The 20009-nt window shown below is 38.3% G+C and overlaps 1 protein-coding gene across 1 annotated transcript in view; it reads right to left on the bottom strand.

Annotated features, from left to right (window-relative positions):
• Nucleotides 1–308: 308 nt before the first annotated feature.
• Nucleotides 309–20009, bottom strand: part of COL25A1 (collagen type XXV alpha 1 chain) — a 460541-nt gene continuing 440840 nt past the window's right edge. Inside the window, exons 26-33 of the mRNA XM_058666694.1 lie at nt 19395–19457; nt 18781–18831; nt 16807–16833; nt 13634–13714; nt 11101–11136; nt 9426–9479; nt 3482–3535; nt 309–631 (exon numbers count right to left, since the gene is read on the bottom strand). Of these exons, the coding sequence (XP_058522677.1) occupies nt 545–631; nt 3482–3535; nt 9426–9479; nt 11101–11136; nt 13634–13714; nt 16807–16833; nt 18781–18831; nt 19395–19457 (453 nt within the window). The 3' untranslated portion in view covers nt 309–544. The remainder of the gene's footprint in view (nt 632–3481; nt 3536–9425; nt 9480–11100; nt 11137–13633; nt 13715–16806; nt 16834–18780; nt 18832–19394; nt 19458–20009) is intronic.

Raw genomic sequence — 20009 nt, 5'->3', positions numbered from 1 at the left:
CTTCCATATACCAGAGATGATAGAACTCAAATCTTACTAAAGACCTCCTAAAATACACCCATATCTTCATTGAAATAATCCATAGCAGCCAGCTCTACATCTGAATGCAGCCAGTTATATTCATTCTGCAATGAATGTATTGTGGTTTATTTATTGCACTGCTCATTGTATAGTTGTGAATTATAAAGAATCAAGACACATATTGCTGTCTCTACTGTGAAAGTTGTGACAATCAGTGAAACACATGTTTCATTGTGGCAGATTCGTGTTCTTTAATTTCACAAACTTTCTCTAAAACCCGACCTCACATTTTTAAAGAAATTGGCATTAGGTAGTTGAAAGATTGAAAGCTGGATATTTGGGGATAATGATTTTTTTCTCTCATGCTACACAGTGCCTTATTTCTAGCTGGGTAGTGTGCTTAGCTGTGAACGCCTGATCCCTCAGACGAGGCATCAGAGTGTTTTTGGAGCACAGGATGGAGACAAATTAGGCATCTGACAGAACCACACAGGTGGAGCAGCAAAGCGGACAGCGTGAGTAGTCACACACAGTACATGCTAACAGGAGGCATCACCTTCTCTCCCTTTTCTCCTAGGTCGCCCTTCTCACCCCGTGGACCAGGAAAGCCCTGGAAGAAGAAAGCAAACACAGGATAGTCATTGGTGCAAGTGTGGTAAAGTCATATTGAATAAATAACTAGCAAAAAGACAAATACCCCTAGGGTTCCAAGATTCTGAACAGAAAGAAAAATGGCATGCCGGATAACCTTAAAATAGGCTAGCACATTAGTTTTCTAACATCTCATTTTTCTATATACTGCGTGTTTCTTGCTTTTCTTCTAAGCAATGTAGGGTGGAATGAGTCCCATGATGTGACCTTGAATCCTGGAAAGTTCTTTGATTTTTTATTTGTTTGAGAAAGTCACTCTCCTCTGTGCTTTGGTCCCCTGTCAAATGGGCTCAATGATACCTACTGCACAGCTGTTGTTAGGGCCAAACGAGACAATACACTCAAAGCACCCAGAAGGATAGGTGCTCAGTATATAGTAATTGTTATGATTTCTGCTACTGTCATTATTCATAGAATTAAAGATAAGCAGTGAGAATTTCTACATGCTTCTACTTTTAACGGTCTCTATTTTTTATAGAATTAGTTTAGCATCAGACATATAGGGACCTACTATTAAGAAAAAAATGTTTATAGCAGCCGGTCCTGTACATAAACTAAAATTGAAATGTCAATGAGCTAATCATAGGTTGTGGTTAAGAAATTGCTTTTTTTTTTTTTTTTTAACATACTGGTTACTCAAAACCATGTCAATTCCATAATGTTGCAAATTGCTGTTGATGTTATATTGGGACTCTTAATTGACTGGGATGATATTCTACCAGCTCTAACTTCGGACCAGAAATGGTCTCCCCAAGAAACTGTTCAACCCATCTGGACAATAAGTAGCTGGACTCGATGCTTGGTATACGTTTGCAAGGAAAGAATCTTGATTGAATTTGAACTGTAATACTGCATCAAGGTGGAGGAATCCACTAGGGGGGAGGGGCGTGGGGAGGGGTGGGGGGATTCCCAGAGCCTATGAAACTGTCACATAATGCAAAATAATTAATAAAAAAAGAAAAAATATTACATATTTTTGAAAAAGATATAATATACCATTTCCCTAAGGAAAGCATGTGAGAGGCATATTGTTTTTATGCATATTTTTCCTAAGTGGGCCACGCTAATGCTAAGAGTATCCTTTATTTGGGCAAAAAATTTTGAAGGGCCAGTATCTACTGTCAGTTGTAAATTTTGTACCAGGTGATCATGTTTTTACTTTTATGTTCATCTCATGCAAGTACTAGTAAATTTTATACTACTGTCTATAGGCACAGCAATGTATGCTCCACACTCAGCTATATGACTAGCAAAAGGAAGCATTATTGCCATTCCTGATGATGGAGACCATCAACATCTATTATTAAGAAAACATGTATTTTGTGAATTACTTACATCAAGACCAGGCTCTCCATCTTTCCCCTGCCAAAGAATCACAGTAGCTACATTAGTGACCCTAAGTTTCATGAAAAGTTTATTGTTTTTATTTAAGGGTGCATGCACATGCAACATTAGCATTACAGCACTACTGCAGAAATGTGAAGACACTCCATGCATGTGAAAGAAACACAAGCTCCTTTCAATCAAGTGAAGCAACTGCTAAGTGTTACAACTAAGGATGGTGAAAATTTTCAATCATATATCAGGTTAAATAGAGTGATATGGGCTGAAGTCTAATGTCTGGTATCCAAGTTATTCATCCAGGAATGAAACAGAAATAATAATGGTGTAAAAACACATTCGTATTAATCCAAGGTAAGAACCAGTAACTTTGAAAATCTAGTAGTTAGCTCACACATGAGTAAAAATGTGAACACTTCATTGTTAAATATAGTTCTAATTGGACAGGTGTGCACCTGAATATAAGTAGTAAAGGTGTAAAGGTCCACTGAAGGACTGTTTTTAACTAAACTTTGCCAATGAGTGATCCCCAAATGGACAAGGACTCATAATGCTGACATGCAATGACAAATTCGTACCCACCCTTAAATAAAAACAGCTGATCGCAGGGATAACCCTAAAGTGTTATTGTTTGTCCATTTCAAAATCAGCATCTACTCCCACTCCCCCGCCTTTATTTATTTATTTATTAGCACCAATGTAATCATGGCTTAAGTACTGCATTTAAGTTCATAAAAAAGAAGTGTGGACAAGACAGGGAATTTAAACATCTTACTATGCTGTTTTCCTCTCTAGTCCTTCCGTCCTCTACTGAACCAATTACAATTATTGCAAAGGTAGTTTTTGAAGTAAATTGAAGATCTCAGCTTGGTTCAAGTGCAACTTAGTTTTCAAGAAGACAGAACACCTTCAACATTGTGTTCTGGATATAATTTGTCAGTTTAGAAAGTTCTAAAACCTAAGGCACCACAAATATCTACTGAATTTGAGGAACCATTTTGAGTAGCAGGAATATTTTCTTCTCTTTTTCTATTTTTCTTTTTTCTTTACTTTTTTTTTTTTTTTTTTTTTTTTTAGCAAATAACCTTTGAGGACAGATGAAGTGTGAAGAAGGTTGTTGTCAATGATGTTTCGTGCCTACTTTAGGTCCAATGTCCTTTCAGGTGCAGGTTGTGGGTATCCGGTTGGACATTGTGGGTAGGAGGGTGTTCCCTGAAAACAGAATCCTGCTCTGAGGTCAACGCTGTTTATCTCACAGTCTCTGATCCTGTGCTGAAGGGTGTGGGTGTGTCGGGATGGCATGAGGGTGGGACTCAATAGGGGCTCTGTTCTAAGGCCATGAAATTATCTGTACTACAGATCATTCCTGAGCTGTCTTGAGTTTGCCCACAGGGGAAGAGGCAGGCACAGCAGGTAGGTCATGGACGCATGCTTTGTGTGGTAGCTATCCATGTGACCATGAACTCACAGGTAGGCCATAAGGCCCTCGGGGTCCAGGCTCCCCCATAGCTCCTTTTTCACCCTAAAATTCAAAGAAGAAAAGTTGAAATGATACATGCATATCCACGTTTACACATTTGCTCTAGAGATGAAGTAATCTATCAAAATAGCAGAAGAATGAGGTCAGTGGTCCCTGCCAGTGATATGGTAAAACTAACCCACAATCACAGATTTTCCTAGTTCTCCTTTGAAAGCAAGCAGTAGGAGACTGCTGCTCTTTCCACTTGTGCCAAGAGATTTGGTGGCCAGAATGCTGCACAATTGCTTGACTTTCTTCAGCACTGGGGAGAAACATTTATTTGTTGCTAATTATTTCAAGTTACCTGTTGAATATACCTTATCTGAGACTAGAGATGCTTTGGATTTCATTCACACACACATAATGAGATATCTTGGGACTGGAACTCAAATTCAAATATGAAGTTCATTTTTTTAAAAATACATCATACACATTGCGTCAGGGCAATTTCAAACAATATTTTTAGTGTCCCTGCATTTGCACTGTGACCTGTTACATGAAATCAAGTGTGGAATTTTCCATTGCGGTGTTATGTCAGGGGTCAAAATGTTTTGGATTTCTGGAACATTTCAGCATTTTGGTGTTCAGAGGAGGGAACCTAGATTCCTTTTTCAAACATATAATAATTAAATGCTTTTATAATCCCTATCCAACTTCTTTTCTTTGGAGAAACTTTTTCCTGATCACCCTTCTCTTGGCCCAACTGGAGACAGGTGAATGTTGTAACCTACATCCATAGAGCTTACAACACCGCCTGGCACATCAACAAATATTAGGTCAGTGAACAAACCAAGCTGAATCAATACAGTGATGGACACAGTTTGCCTTGTTTCCACAAACAAGAGTTTAAAAGTTTTATGCTTTTCATTAAGTGCTGGCATTGTGGTGCACTGAGTTCAGCTGTTGCTTGCTATGCCTCTTCCTGTGTCTTACCACCAGTTCAGTTCATACAGTCATTGGGCTTGGCTTCCAATCCAGCTCTCTGCTAATGCATATGGCAAGGCAGTGGACGATGGCTCAAGTGCTTGGGTTCTTGCCACCATGCGGGAAACAGGATGAGTTATGGCCACTGGGAGAGTGGGATGGAAGATCTCTCATACTTTTACTTTCTCTTTTTTCACTATTACTTTCTGATAAATAAATACATCTATTTTTTAAGATTTCCCTAAAAATGTTTGATACATATACATTATCTTCATCACTCTTTTTCCAAGTTTCCACTTAAGCAGAATAGCTCACCCTGCTTCAATGCTAAACTATATGCCTATAGAGAGCAAATGTTATTGGAAGTGATTCTATGAAAAGAAGTAATTGAAGGCTAAGTGTTTGGCTCAGTGGGTAAAATGTTGATTTGAATGCTATCATCCCCCATATCGGAGTGTCTGACTAGACTCCCAGCTCCACTTCTGATGTAGAAGCATGTGATGGCTCAATACTGAGCCATCTGCTACCCAGATGGAAAAACCTGAATGGAGTTTCAGGGTCATGACTGTCCTAGACTAGCCCTAACTGCTGCAGACACATGGGGGAATGAATCAGCAAATGGAAGGTCTTGCTCGCTCACTCTCTCTGCCTCTCTCTTCCCTTTCAATTAAAAGTGAAATTAATAAAAATATAAAAGAATTGTGATAATAAAGAAGGAGCTGCTATGTATTTCTAATGAAGTTTTCTTCTGCTGCTACTTCTCCAAATAACAGCATTTGTCAGTATATACTATGAAAACATTAGGAGTCATGATGATTCATAAAGACTACTATAATATTTCAACAGGAAGTGTTGTCTTCCTCTATCATGTCCCTGAAGGAATTGAAAGGTTATGAAAAAAATATATATATTTTTGGGTAAAATGTCAGAGTCCCAACCACTCTGCCTGCTGAAAGGCATGGCAGGCCTGCACAGCTCTCTACTCCAGGTTCCCATGTGAGGTGATTTCAAGCGGTTGTCAAACACCTCTGATTTAAGAGGTAGTGGTGCTAATCAACCCAGTCACCTAGAGAAGCATGCAGCACAGGTAGATCACTGAAAATAAACCAGACAAAAGCTTACTGAATGTTGACTGGTTGTTACTTTTTGTTGGCAACTAAAATCACATTTTGCAAAGTGGGCAGGTTTTAAATCAGAGATTTAAATCTGAATTTAAGTTCTGGTACATTCTGATTGGTGGCCTGTAGTAACTTTCACTTTTCTGGCTTGAACTTCTTTGGCCGCAACGTAATACTATTACATATTCAACCAGAATTATTTGCAGGGTTTAATGTGACAGTAACATTATGTAATTATATGCTGACAAGTGATAGTGCTATAAATAGCAGCAATTATTAGTGTTATACAATGAGAGATACTGTCTTCAACGAAGGACTTGGAAACTTGGCAATAATTCAAAATAAATTTCTGTTTGACAATGTTATGGTGGTGGTGGTGGTGGTGGTGGTGGTGGTGTGTGTGCACATATGAGCACAGGCAGTGGGAAGTGGGAGTTTAACAGGTCCACATAAACCAGCACATATAGTTTGAAATAACTCCACAGGTTACAATAGGTTCACTTTCAAAAATATCCACAGATAATTTTAATATAACTATTTCCTTCTCTTTCCTCTCACAGAGAACCTTGGCTTTGCCTTGGTTTAGTGTTGCTTTAAAATTTCCTTAAGTATTTGAAAGGGAAGGAGGCAAGGAGAACAAAGGAGAGGAGAGGGGAGGGAAAGGAGAAGAGGCGAGAGGAAGGGAGAGAAGGAAGAAAGGGGACGGGAAGAGAAATCTTCCATCTATTGATTCATTGTATAAATGCCAGAAACAGCTGGACCTGAGTAAAGTGGAAACCAGGAGCCAAAGACTCCATCTGGGCCTCCCATATGGATGGCAGGGACATCAGTATTCTATTTATTTGAAAGGCAGAGTTTACGGGGATGGGGAGGTGAGAGATATATTTCATCTGCTGGTTCACTCCCCAGATAGCTGCAGATGTCAGGGTTGGGCAGGTCTGAAGCCAGAAGTTTCTTCTATGACTCCCATATGAGCACAGGGGCTGAAGGACTTGGGCCATTTTCTGCTGCTTTCCTGGGCACATTTGCAGAGTGCTGGATCAAAAGTAAAGGAGCTGGGAGTTGAATTGGTACCCATATGGAATGTGATGTTGCAGGTAGACACTTTATCCACTATGCCATGATGCCAACCCTGACCCAAGTATTTAAGTCATCCTCTGCTGCTTCCAAAGGGTGCATATTAGTGGAAAGACTGAATCAGATGCAGAGATGGGACTGAAACCAGGCACTCTGATAAGTGGTGTCCTAATTGCTACATCAAATGCTTGCTCCATGTTTTAGGATGAGTATTATCATGTTTACTTGAACCAAGCTGTCACTAAAACATCTGCCCATGAAACTTCCAGAATAGCCCACCCCTAGCAATTACTGTAACCCAACAATAACAATTCCATTTCTCCTGCTGGACAACTGAATCAGGTTTTGGACAATCAGCTGGGAAACTCTGGGGAAGGTGTCCTCCTTGTTAAGGGAGGAAAGCTGATGGAAAAGTCTTGCTGTTCTCTATGACAACTCAAGGGAGCAGATACTTAGAAGCACTGCCAGCAGCCTCCCTGTGGTCAGGTGACAAAGCATTCAACCAAAGCTTAGCATCCTTCTCTGGCAATGATGTCATATAAAATATTACATTTCCTTGACCTTTTATGCCACTTCGGGCATGATTCTGTAACTGTGAACCCATAGCACAGCAGGGATTTGAATGCATAGCTTCTTCTCCTAGATTAAGTAATGCAAAGCACATCTGAGCTTCTCAAACTTATCTTACAGTGTTCCAAAGTTCTTACAAGACCAAACAAAAATCATTTACAGGCTTGTGTGTCAGGTGCTTGGAGATCCAAACACTAACGCTGTCAGTCATGTCTGTCAGGAATAGCACTGCCTGTCCAATGGTTGGTTTCTTTTAAGTTGATGTAATTTCATCCCAGCTGCTTAATTTACATGTCTACACTGTGAATTATTCTAGAATGTCTCCTTTTGCCAATTCCTAAGAGTCCAGATGGTGCCTCAATCAATTAACTTCGAGAATCACACTCCAGCATGGCACTTTGGTAGAGGGGCACTTGGAGAAGACTGATATATGATCCTGTTGAGATAGTTAACATGCTGAGTAAATACAAGTGTAACACTTTGCACCACACACCATCTGACTGCAACTATGCCTTCATAAATTCTTTCAATTTCACTTGCTCTTCTGGTTAATTCTGCCCCAGCACTGAGACCTGATACCCTTGTGACACTGTGGAGCTATCGGAAGTAGCAGCTGATTTAGCAAACGGTAAACCCTCTTGAGCCGTGGCATTCTGCCAACAGACTGCCCGAGATGGGCTTCTCCATTTTTAGTACATGAGATGGATTTCTTGATGCAGCACTTGAAAGTGAATCTGCATCAACACTGTTGAGAGTTTTAAAAGCTTTCAAATATTTTTAATTAAGATGATCTTCAGAAGTTGTCAGTTTGATATTAGAAGTAAGGTAACTGTAGATTCAAGCACCATGTTTCTCTAGGACACATCTCTTTCTAAAAGCACTTTTGGATAGCACCAATCTTTATGTACTTTTAAATCTTATATCAGTATTATTTTTCTGGTTGTTTCTTGCACATATATACGTATATGTGTGTATATACATATATGTGTGTATGTACATATATATATTTCTAGATACAGATTGTAAATTCTTCCGGGTCACAGAAAATAGCTGCTTTCTCTGCAGCCCTGAGTATATAAATGTTGATAAAATGATTAATTAAACACTGTGATGATGATTTTACCCAATGCACTGGATTTAGAGAATAGTAGGAGAGAATGTTTCTGTTGCACACCAGAAGTAATTTGGCATTTTGTACACAGTAGCACCTGCTGAAGATTTATTGTATGAAACAATTCCATTTACAGAACATAGAATTATGGAATTGGAAGGCACATGAAAGAAACCACCACCCAGTACGTCTTTTGAAAGCAAATTACCCCAGACTGATGAAAATCCATTTAGTTTTTAGAAGGCCACAGACTTACATACAGAATTATTTCAACATTTTGAAGTCCTCACTGTAAGGACACTTTCTTTATAGCCTATACTGCATGGTGGGGAAATTGCTGACACAATTTCATTCTGACATACACACATACAAAACTTCTGAGCTTCCCAAGGTGAGGAAAAGAAAAAGTGGGAGAGAAACAGAGTGGATGAGAAGCTCCAGACATATGATCTGCTGCTGCTACAGTAACTTTTTGTGTGTCAGATATTCATCCTTCATCGAGAATGTCTTTTTCTTTCCTTTTAGGATAGGGTAATGTGGCCTAGCAATAGGGAGGTGCGTGAAAGCTTTTGTTTCACAATGCACTGAAACGATTTCCTTATGGCTGAAGAAAAACAGGCCATTCTTTAAGAGAGCCAGTGTAGCTCTGCAGAGAGGAATACCTAGGTTTTATAATTTCCTTTGGAAAAAAGTTATAACTTTCCCTGGATGAATACAGTAGCTTTATATAAATGATTATCAGCCAGAATATGTAGTTCTGGAAATTTTACTCCTCTTGACTTCAACTTTCTGGATGTAGGCCAAATGAAAATATCTTCCGTATGGGCTAAGGAAGAATAATCTGCATTTTAATTTGAGCTATTTAAATGTACGCATTGTTTTTCTTTTTTTATCATTATTAAGGCATTCATATTATATTTTATTCTCCATGTTAGAACTCAGAATAGAACTTAAGATGACATCTATTTTTTTTTAAGTTTAATACTAGACAAAGCTTTATTTCTTCTGGAGAATGAACAGTTCAGCTAGTACAGAAAAGGCAGGGTCTGTGTTTTCTTTAGTCCAGGACTTAATAACCTCAGGGGCTACTTACTCGTTCTCCTTTGGGACCAGCAGGGCCATGGGGTCCCACAGGACCATCTACACCCTAAAAAAAAAAAAAAAAAAAGAAAGAAAGAAAATAAACCAAACAAGGTAAAAAAAATAAAATACTATGAAGATCTTAGGGGATATATCAGAACGGCTGCAAGAAAAGCAGTTATGATTTATCTTGGACTCTCCCTGGGTGGTGGATGCTTTAGGATGCCAGTAAAACAACTCATTTTTCAAAGTTTTTTATACTTGATTCTTTCAGACCAGTGGTTTTCAAGAAACACATGCAAAAATGGATGAATGATACAGTTGCACATTTCAATGATGGGTACACACAAAAACCATATGTCATTTAGTTATATATTTCCTCTTCACTAAATGGAACATCTTTTGCTGTTTTCCAATTTCCCCTCAACTCTTCCATAAGCCCAAGCTTCATACTTAAAGATGGCCACTCTCAGTCAGGCATATCCTAAAGCTGATTTTCAGCTGTTGAATAGTTACACAAGCAGGGAAGAAAGACATAAATGAGAACAGTGTCTAACTGTTCCAACTAAACCTTCTGAGTCTCTGTTGGGAGCAACAGGGGCTTTCAGGGAGGGAATTATTTGTGTCAGTTCTGCTGCAGGGGCTGAAGGCGCTGGGTGTACAACTTGCAAACCAGGCAGCCATGATGATTTAATGGTGTAATAGCCTTCTGGTCTCCTGGTTAGTTCAGGAGTAGGATTTCTGCGGTGAAGGAGCTAGCACTGAAAGAATATAGGAATATGGAGATTGAGTGAAAATAATGATTGCCTGCAGCAGGCTTTTAGGACTGAAAAGCATGGGATTTCTTTGAAATCCCTAAAAATGTAGCAAACACCTCAAGTATATGTGCTCATTTTTCAGTAAGACCGTGTTTAGACTTGCCAAGAATTTATTACCATTACCGTATTTGCAAATGCAGAAGCTACTCTGGTGCAACTCGGCACTACATTTTTTTTTTTTTCCTGCAGTAGTCCCATTTTCCTTCCACTTCTCTGGTTTATTCTGTGAGAACCTTGTGATATGAAAGAATTTAAAGTTTCACTCTAATGTTGAATTCTCCTCCTTGTGACTAACCTTGAACTGAAAACCCACCTTCACCTTTCTAAAAAGTGAGTATTTGCAGCTGACATTGGGGAGATGGCATTATTAGGAACCAAAGGAAAGAGACAAAATAACAGGAGCTGGACAAGTTATTTCTAAGAATAGAGATCTGGAAAGTCAGTTGCAAGGAAGGAGTTACATTTGTAACATGAACATGAACTCAAGAGGAAAATCCAGCTAAAATGCATCCACAGTCTCCGAGTCCCTTGGGGGAGCTCTCTCACCAGATCACAGGGCATGCCCATTGATTATAGAACACCTTGCCTAGGATTCTGACAATGAGTCCAGTTAGACCAGTCACATGTCCTGCCTAGCAAGTTATCCCGACTTGCACTCTGGCAGTCATGGCTGTGTCTCACACAGCTTCCACCTATTCTCTGTGCACTTGTCCCCTTTCTGCCACCATCTTTGTCTCCCTTTGCCCCTGGACTCCAGATCCGTGTCCCTCCATTGTCATGTGATGACAGCATGTGGAGCGCAGCGTCTACCCTGAGGCACATCATTGGCAGCTGCAAAACATGTCAGAGCAAGACGAGGGACGCACTCACCCGGGATCCTGGCTTCCCGTCTAAGCCAGATGCTCCCTGCGTGATTTGGTTGGTAGCAGGGTTGGTGGGTATCACACGAATGACAAGAACAGAGATTAGTATGAGGCACCAATGAACAAATGTAACACTTCAAACAACATAATACAGAGCCACAGGGTTCTGGGATGAATATAACATTGCTACAAATTGTTAGTTAGAAGAAAAAAAAAACACATGACAATAAACACCCCACAGATGATGGCATTTTAAAGATATTTCTATACAACAAACTGAATGATGTTTATAATGCTACTGAGTAATGATAGGCTACAGTCAGAGGTTCCTATTCTATCTTCTTTTGAGATTCATTTTGTGAAGGCTGTAATATTTACAACATTTTTCTTCAGCGTCTGAATGTAAAATAAGTTAATTTTCTAAACAAGGGCTCACTGTAGTAATTAACCAAGTTGAAGATTTCAGAGAAGTAAAAAGAGAGCTGCAGCAACATTTGCTAACATAGTATTTATGATTAAGAATCACAGCATTTTAATGTGCCAGGATGAAGACTCTTGGGGTTTGCTTGAACAGTACCCAGTTTTTTACTGGGTTGTTCCTACAGTTCCTAATAGTCACCACTAGAGGGACTTCTAGGAACAGGAGAAAGAAAGAATTAGACTAGAACAAAACAAAACAAACAAACCAACAAAACAAAACAAAACAAAAACCCCAAAGCAAATCCAAGAACAAAAGCAAAGAACTGACAAAGGAAATATTTCCTTAGGCAACTTCAAATCGCCTTTGAATCAAAGCTTGAATTGGAAATGCTTTAAAAATCTAATTATTCAGGCAGTACCTACTTTTGCTTATAATGAACTGTTGGTTATCCAAAATTAACATGAAGAAAAATGGCATTTCTAATGCTTATTTTAAGAATAAGCACTATTATTCTTTTATATAGCTTTTGTATCCCCCAAGAATGTATTTATTGTCTTTCAAAAACACTAATAGTTTAAGGAGTACTCAAGAAGGAAAATTCACTGGCTGTATAGATGTTTTGGCAAGGCTGCAGAACTATTTCTCAATGTTATGCTTCAGATGCAGTTAATAATACAAAATGGAAGAAAAAAATGTATTCCAGCTGCAAACTCTAGCAATGCTATGCCATACGAATTTAGGATATTTTTAGTTTTTTTTAAATTTTAAAATTCTTTCACTATAATTACATTATGATCCATACTGTAACTGAAAAGTACATCTTTAGTTAGCAAAGATTACACAGAAACGTATATTGTTATTTGTTTAGTGCTAGCACAGGTCAAACTTTCAGCTAAATGTTGCATAACAGCAATCAATATCCCTAAATGTGAAATTAGGGCAAACTTTAAAGAAATTGGATTTGATGGCTTAAATAAAATAGATCCAACTGTCTCATGTTTTCCCAAATTTTTCCTCAGTCAACATTATATAACATTTGAAAATAAATGGAGAAATGATAAAAGCTATGATATTGGTAATATTAAGATACACATATATTATAGACATTGTATGCTTGTGGGTTATTCAACTAGTGTGATTTAATCTGTGGTCTAATTATACAACAATCACTGTTTTAATAAATGTATATCTATTGAACATCTACTCTGTGCCTAATTTATGTAAGCACAGCCTATCAAGCGAAATACCTTAGCAAATGAATTACATTATTCAAGAAGAAATAAGTGGCGTTTAAGTTTTTTTCTCTTACATTTTAACTGTGTGCAAATTTCTACTATAACTTTGTCATTTTTAGTATAATAAACTATATTGTTATAATGTCACTCAAACTTTCATAGACCATAACTAGAAAACATGCTGAATCTTGACATTAAAGCTTTGTATACAACAATAAATTAAAAAAAACCTTTCTAACTGTTATGGAAGGAAGGCTGGCATCAAGAACCTGAGGGGTACTTTCATTAAGAGCAAAAATCTCTAAATTGTATTATACATCCTCAATAATATCACTACGGTGACAGGGATCTCAAAACAGCATTTCCCAAACAACATGAAACACATATATGACCGACTAATGTAGAACATACTATGATTGACTAATGCAAGGAGCCACAGCCTTGACCTCACTCCATCAACAATGGCCAATTGCATACCTGCCACCAGCTGAGGATTACAGTATTTGGTATCCAGATAGTAAAAACATTGAGGGAGAATATTAAACTGTACTCAATTATAACAGCATTTTGGAAAAATCATGAAATAAGGAGCACAACACTTTTCACAGAGGAAGATGAGGGAAGGGAAACTGACAGATCTAGAAGAAGGTTGGCATGTATGTAATTGTAGAATGATAGAACATTGCTTGTTTGTTATAGGGTCTTCCTCTGCCACAAGAGCAGACATCAGAGAAAGCAAAACTGCTGAATGAACTCTGCTCTAACACATTGTTTGCTAGTTGCGGAAAGCTCAGTAGTCAGAGAGCTACCAAGTAAACCAGAGTTCTTAGGGTAAAAAGAAAAATCTGAGATTTGCACTGAAATGGAAAGTTTTCTTTACTTACTGGAAGACCAAGGGGTCCTCTGTCACCCTTTTGACCTGGTTCACCCTTCAATCCTTTAACACCATTTAACCCTGGTTCACCCTAAATGCAAAAGCAAATGCCAGTTTTGGTTGCTATCATGGATGTATAAACTGTGAAAGAAGACAGCTAGACTTAGGAATAATTGCAGATTCCAGTTTTAGGTTAATAGCAGAATAATGCTAGATTTTTATTGCATCATTTTAAATACGCATTAAATTAAAAAATAGTAAGTGAAAATAGAAAATAATATTCTAGGAAGCAAAACTCTCAACAAGGGCATTCTTTATAATCAGGACACATATGATTGAGTTCCAGAATTTTTGAGTTCTACCTCCAGGAAATGAGGGTTACAGACACCGCTCCGATCAAGCAGATTAAAGACAACAGAGAAGAATTTCAGCAGGACAGACCCACTCTGCTGGATGGAAAACTGGAATTTGCAGGGTAGTGTTATAGACAGATATCTTAAGCCTTTAAGCATTTTCCTCAGGGAATAAGCAATGTTTTCATTCAGCATGTTTTCATTCCCTGACATTGCCAAGTCAGGTTGCTATGTGAATTTTTCAATGGAGCTGACAACAAACTACCAGTCCTAGAAGAGAATATGCAGATCACAGAATGTAGATGTGTTTGTCTGCTCAACGTTAGAACACAGGAGGCCATGGTAAGTGATGAATACACTTGATACTGAGTCTTACTGATCTAGGAACATAGGCTACCTACCTTCTGTCATTATCAACGTGGCAAGGGTGGAAAAGGATCTGAGCTGTACAGTTTCCATTTTTTAAGTACACATATTGCCAAAAACATACTTTTAGGGTGTTGTAAAAAGAAGATTAAACTGAAATTCCCAAGTTTTTCTGGAGGGGGTTGTGAGACAAGAGACCATGTGGATGCTCACACAGCAGATGGGAGTTTGATGGGCAGTATTTACCCAATTTATCTTATGATGGAAACTGGCTTGGTGCATACTAGAACAGAGGCCCTCTCCTACAGTAGCCCAGGAAGGGGTGCCTTTAATTAGCCGTAGGCAATTATTCTCCTCAATGCATTCTGGGAAACATGGCGATAGAATGATCCATGGGACATGCTCCATATGGCAGCTATCAAACGGGCCACAAAGTAACGGACATGACCTGGCATGACCAAGTGGGTTTTTCAGGACTTTTGTGCATTTGTGGTTCAATCACTACAGGAAATCCAAATGTTTATAGTAGTGCTAGAAAATATGGTCAATGTGATTCGAATAAAGTTAAGGCTCAATAGGCAGTTCAGTTAACTGGTTTAAACTTGGGACTAACGACTTTGCATGTGTATACCCTCTTACTAAGCACTCCCAGGATGATGAGCAGGCAAAGCAGCCTTGGGAGAGCTATGAAGTTATTTGGTAGGAATCCATAATATGAAGGGTACGAGAATTAGTTGAAAAGGTAAGTTTCAAACAGTCAAATCCAGTAGCAAAAAGATCAAATTTCAGGTCTAGACCTAAATTTGAGTTCTAGACTGACCATTAGTTGGAGAATTTACAGCAAATAACCTAAACTTACTGGGTCTTTAGTTTATTATCTACAAAATCAAATAACCAGATATGAGTAATCAATAAGGTATTTCTGTATGATTTTAGTAATAGTTGGATTTATACGGGCAACATATATCAAAAGGATCTTGGGTATCTCCTAATTCAATTATGATGATATCTAAATCATTCTTGGAATTCAAAAGTCTTGGTGGCTTCACTCTCAATATAAGTAAGTTGGTCTTAGGTGGCTTTTTTTGTTTTTAAATTTAAAGAAGAACCCTAGAGTTGGAAGTATCAGTTAAGTCTAGGGAGGGAAATAAAGGTCCAGAAAGGATAAAAACTACCAAGATCGCAAAGCGCATAGATCAGAGATCTCTTTTAGAGCCCTGGAACGGTACTCTCATGTTTACAAGACACCATCACTCACTGGCATTCCTGGAAGGTAAGGTCTCCTAAGATGAATAAAGAGACCAAGTCCCACATTCCTGCATGTCACTTGCAGACTGGGAGAAGGAACCTAGGCTTCAGACCAACAGCTGCTGTTAATCCTGGTGCTGGTTTGGCCAGAAGGAAGCAGCCTTGGCAGAGGACAGCGTGGGTTGCTTCTGAGCATTCAGATGCCATGTTTGCAGTTATGTGTCTTCCCATTTCCTATCTTATAAATGCATTGTTGCACTACTGAGAAATTCTCAGAGTCCTTGAACTTTCTCTGAGAATGAGTTGTAAAATTTTACTGCTCAGAATAAAGCAATACAAAACAATAACAACTAAATTAAAAAAAAAAACAACTAAATCAACAAATGTGCCGGCACTCAGTAAATAGTCTATATTTCATTACATTATAGCAAAGACACTGTGAGATAAGTTAACCAGTTGATTGAACAAAGGATCAGAGACAATCACTCATCTACCCAAGATGACTATGACCAAACTGATACGAGAACGTAGTTCCTCATCACATTTTTCCTATGAAGTAGGAGTCTCTCTTTCAGGGTTCATTTTTAACCTCAAAGGATTCTCTCATCTACACAAAAGCAAAGACATGCCGAGCTCACATCTACGGTGCAAGCTGCACTGCTACTGATAAGTAGGGGCTACTGTCTATTGGACTCTTTGAACTCATGGAGTGTAGAACATACGTAAATGATGTGGTCTCCCCAGGATAGCACTTCTGATATTGCACAGCCTACTCTCGACCAGTGACTTTTAGGGGAAAGTAAAAATGAGAAGCTGAATTGTCAAGGCATTTAACTACACTACTACTTACTGTATGGCAAGCAATAAATATCCACAGCATAAAAAAACATGACACAAAGAAAAAGTAATTGGACTAATCTGAGAGTCCCGTCAGACTCACTTCTAAATGTTGATTTGAGAATATCACGATTAGTAATTTAAGAAAATGACATGACAAGGAAAAATACAAAGTGAGGAATGATTTGTCTCCAAGTGATGTTACTTATATTTGTTGTAATTCATTTTGTAATGTGAAATTTAAACATTTGGATGCTTAAAGGCTTAAAGATGATCAACATTAGTTGACAAATAAGACAGGACACATGCTTCTGTCATGCTTTTCCTGATTAGCAAGGAAATGTCAATCAAACAAGAAAAAAGAGATTTGTTGGATTACCTTTGGTCCAGGAAGTCCATGGGGTCCCTGAAGATAGAAAACACAGCTTTGAATGAAGAAATGATTCACTGTCTCCCAGAAGTGAGTATTATATCAAGTAACAAAGCACACAGAGGAATCTTATTTGAGTTACAGCTCAGGGAGCAGTCAGTGGATGTCATTTAGTGTATTCAAAAAGTTCCTTCTAGTTCTTGGTCAGTGCTGTAACTGGAAATTCATTAATAGCAATCTTGTCTCCAAACTCCTTGTGAGAGAGAGGGAGGGGACACTGCCAGGATTATATGGAAGAAAGAAGTAGAAAAACATATTTTGCACTCACATTACTCCCATTTCTCAAATATTCACTTGAAAAAAATCTTATTGGAATATGTCAGACCACTAATGATGTTAAATGGAATACAGGTCATACTTAAAATAAACTTGCTAAAGAGATGTCCCATACTTAAAGCACCAGGCAAGAGCAGATCTTAAGCCCAAGATATTGAAGAATTGAAAGGATCCAGGAAGCAAGGAGACAACAGCCAAACATGGAACCAAGGAGGGCTAGGCATTATTATTTAGATTGCATTAGTTTTTGTTTTATTTTTTTTAAACCAGGACACATTTTTCCAGATTCTTATAATAATTGTTTATCAATCAACAGAAGTAAGTTTTAATGCATGCATGAATCAAACGTAAAAATACCCCATCTACTTTGTGGAAAATCTAAACCTACAGACTAATTGTCAAATTACTTAGAGTACTATGTGCTTTTTTTTTTTTTAAAGCGATTTAATTGAACCAGTTGGAAGAGAGTGTTATTTAAATATCCATCAGTGAAATAATATCTCCAAGAGAAGGAAAAACTTTCAGCAACTAATGCCTGGATATTTGTCACATATTTGTCTACATCAGATTAACATTTTCCTTTAAATAAGTCATACATGCACATTTTCACAAAATGACTTTTTATTTACCAAGTATTCTAATCTCATTTTAACAGCAGTGTGAAATTCCTTTCAGCTAATTAATTTTGTGATATCAGCAAGAGAAAGCATTTTCTAATTTAACCTGGTCAATTTAGGTAGAGAGAATGATAAAGTCAAAAGCACGTCTAACCTGTTGCTTAGTTTTAGGAAAATAACGGCAGTTGTACTTTGAATGACAAAACCGGAGTGACAACTGGGAGGACATGGGTGACTGGTCTGCCCCAGTGACTTGGAAGCTCATTCCAGAGATGCTGCTTCTTAGAGTGTAGTCGGAGCAAAGAATGACCACAGTTTAATCTGTACCATTTTGGCCTGTTGATAATGTGGCTTCACAGTTTACCCAGCTTGCCCTTGTCCTGCCTCCGTTCAAAGTGTCTGACTAGCCTTTACACAGCTGTTCTTCATTCAACATCTGGAAGAAAACACTTGTTCCTTAGCTGTTTCCTCACAGGACTTAACTCCCTTGGGGGCAGGATCACTAACTCCGCTGGTTGTCAGGATGCCTGCAGCAAACACTGGGCTTGGCTTCATGAATCAACCCAAGTACCATAACAGTGAAAAGGAAAAGATTCAGCAGCACATGTCACCCATGGAAGCTTCACTTTTTATCACAATATTTAAGGACTCTCAGGTCTCACGACAATGGTTAAAAACATTCTTTAGTGGCTCTGATTATTAGTCTTTGCTACTAACAGACAAGAGCTGTAACTAGTTACAATGATTAGCCAGTGTTCAACTGTAGGATTATAGTAAGGCTTGCCAGATCTGTCTGCCTGTCTTCAACTCTCCTGACACAAAACTACTCCATCTCCTTCCAGCTGTGTGTTTGGGGAAGTGACAGACCACAATACAATGCCTGTATATCTCCACGCACCTCGGATTTTCTGTCTGTTCCACAGAGAGTAGTACAAAATACAAGCTGATTGTTTTGAGGGAGGGGTTCATGTTTTCTCTGGTAGCATGCTCATAAGGAAACAATTCCATTGTATATAGACAGGAAACTTACCATGGGGCCGGGTGGGCCATGGGGACCAGGCGGACCTGGGGGGCCTATGATCTGTGTGTCCAAACAATAAACATGGATTTAGATAAGGCAGTTACTGGAGTTCTGCTAAGGCTATTGTAGTTGCAAAGAAAGTATACAAAAACAAGCAATTCATTTGATTCTTTAGCTTTACACAGTCCTTAATGAAAATAAGAACACTAGGAAAAAATAGTTGTTCTGAAACAGAAGGAAGCAACTGATTATCAAGAAATGTTATAATGTCACACTACTCTTATACTCTCAAATATTTCACTAAGCATAAACAAGGCTCTGGAGGAAAGAAAAAATAAAAAGAAGTATGTTCTATACTATTACGCTCTACCCACAAGCCTTGTGGGAAAACCATTGATTTTCTCCTTCAGCTCGGACAGTCCTCTGAAAAATTGCTTCTAACTCAGGCCTTGGAGACATTTTGTCTCTCAGTGTATAAGGCCAACAGATATTTCTTCCTTGACAAAGCAAGAGGTTTGTGGTCTATTATTGATAAGCCATCTGGCACAGGTGGAATTGGGTAAATAATGGGCCCACATCAGAGTTGTTCAGGAACTGTGGAAGTTTAGTCTCTAGGGACTTACAGAAGGGCCCTGTGGACCAGGCAATCCGGAGTCTCCTTTCTCTCCTTTCATTCCATTGGCACCCTGTGAATAGCCATTAAGCAAGAGGTAAGCAGGCATGTATCAGAGACAACTGAATTTTATTCCCAAACCCATCATTTTCTTACATATATGATATATACAAGGAGGATTTGAGTCCTTGTATTTTTAGTCTAAAATAGCAAGCTGGCTAAAACCACTGTGATTGTGGGTGATATGTAGAAAAAATATCAAGTAAAGCAAAGCAAAGTTTGGCTTCATTGGTTGAACTTGTAAAGTATTACAATACTCAGTTACAAATATCTCTTTCCATGCTGGTGACTTTAATGTTGTGTGTTTTATTTTGAGTAACAAACAGAAGTCTTCTCATTTCATTGACATATATTAATAAACTTCTTTCAGGGTTATCAAAGACTGATGTTTACTATAGTTTAGAATTAATTTCTATCTATGGTTATTTTCAACTCTTAATAAAAATTAGGAGGGGAGGTGAACCACAAAGCTCCATTTCATAGTATCACACATACAAAAAAAATGTTTTATTGAGCGACATTTTAATTGATTCTGTTTTTGGTTTGGCTATTTCTTATTGTGGCT

This window comes from Ochotona princeps, chromosome 7 (assembly GCF_030435755.1).
Source record: "Ochotona princeps isolate mOchPri1 chromosome 7, mOchPri1.hap1, whole genome shotgun sequence".
In the NCBI taxonomy this organism is placed as follows: Eukaryota; Metazoa; Chordata; class Mammalia; order Lagomorpha; family Ochotonidae; genus Ochotona; species Ochotona princeps.
The sequence above is the reverse complement of the archived record's forward strand: the minus strand, read 5'-3'. Positions and strand labels throughout refer to the sequence as shown.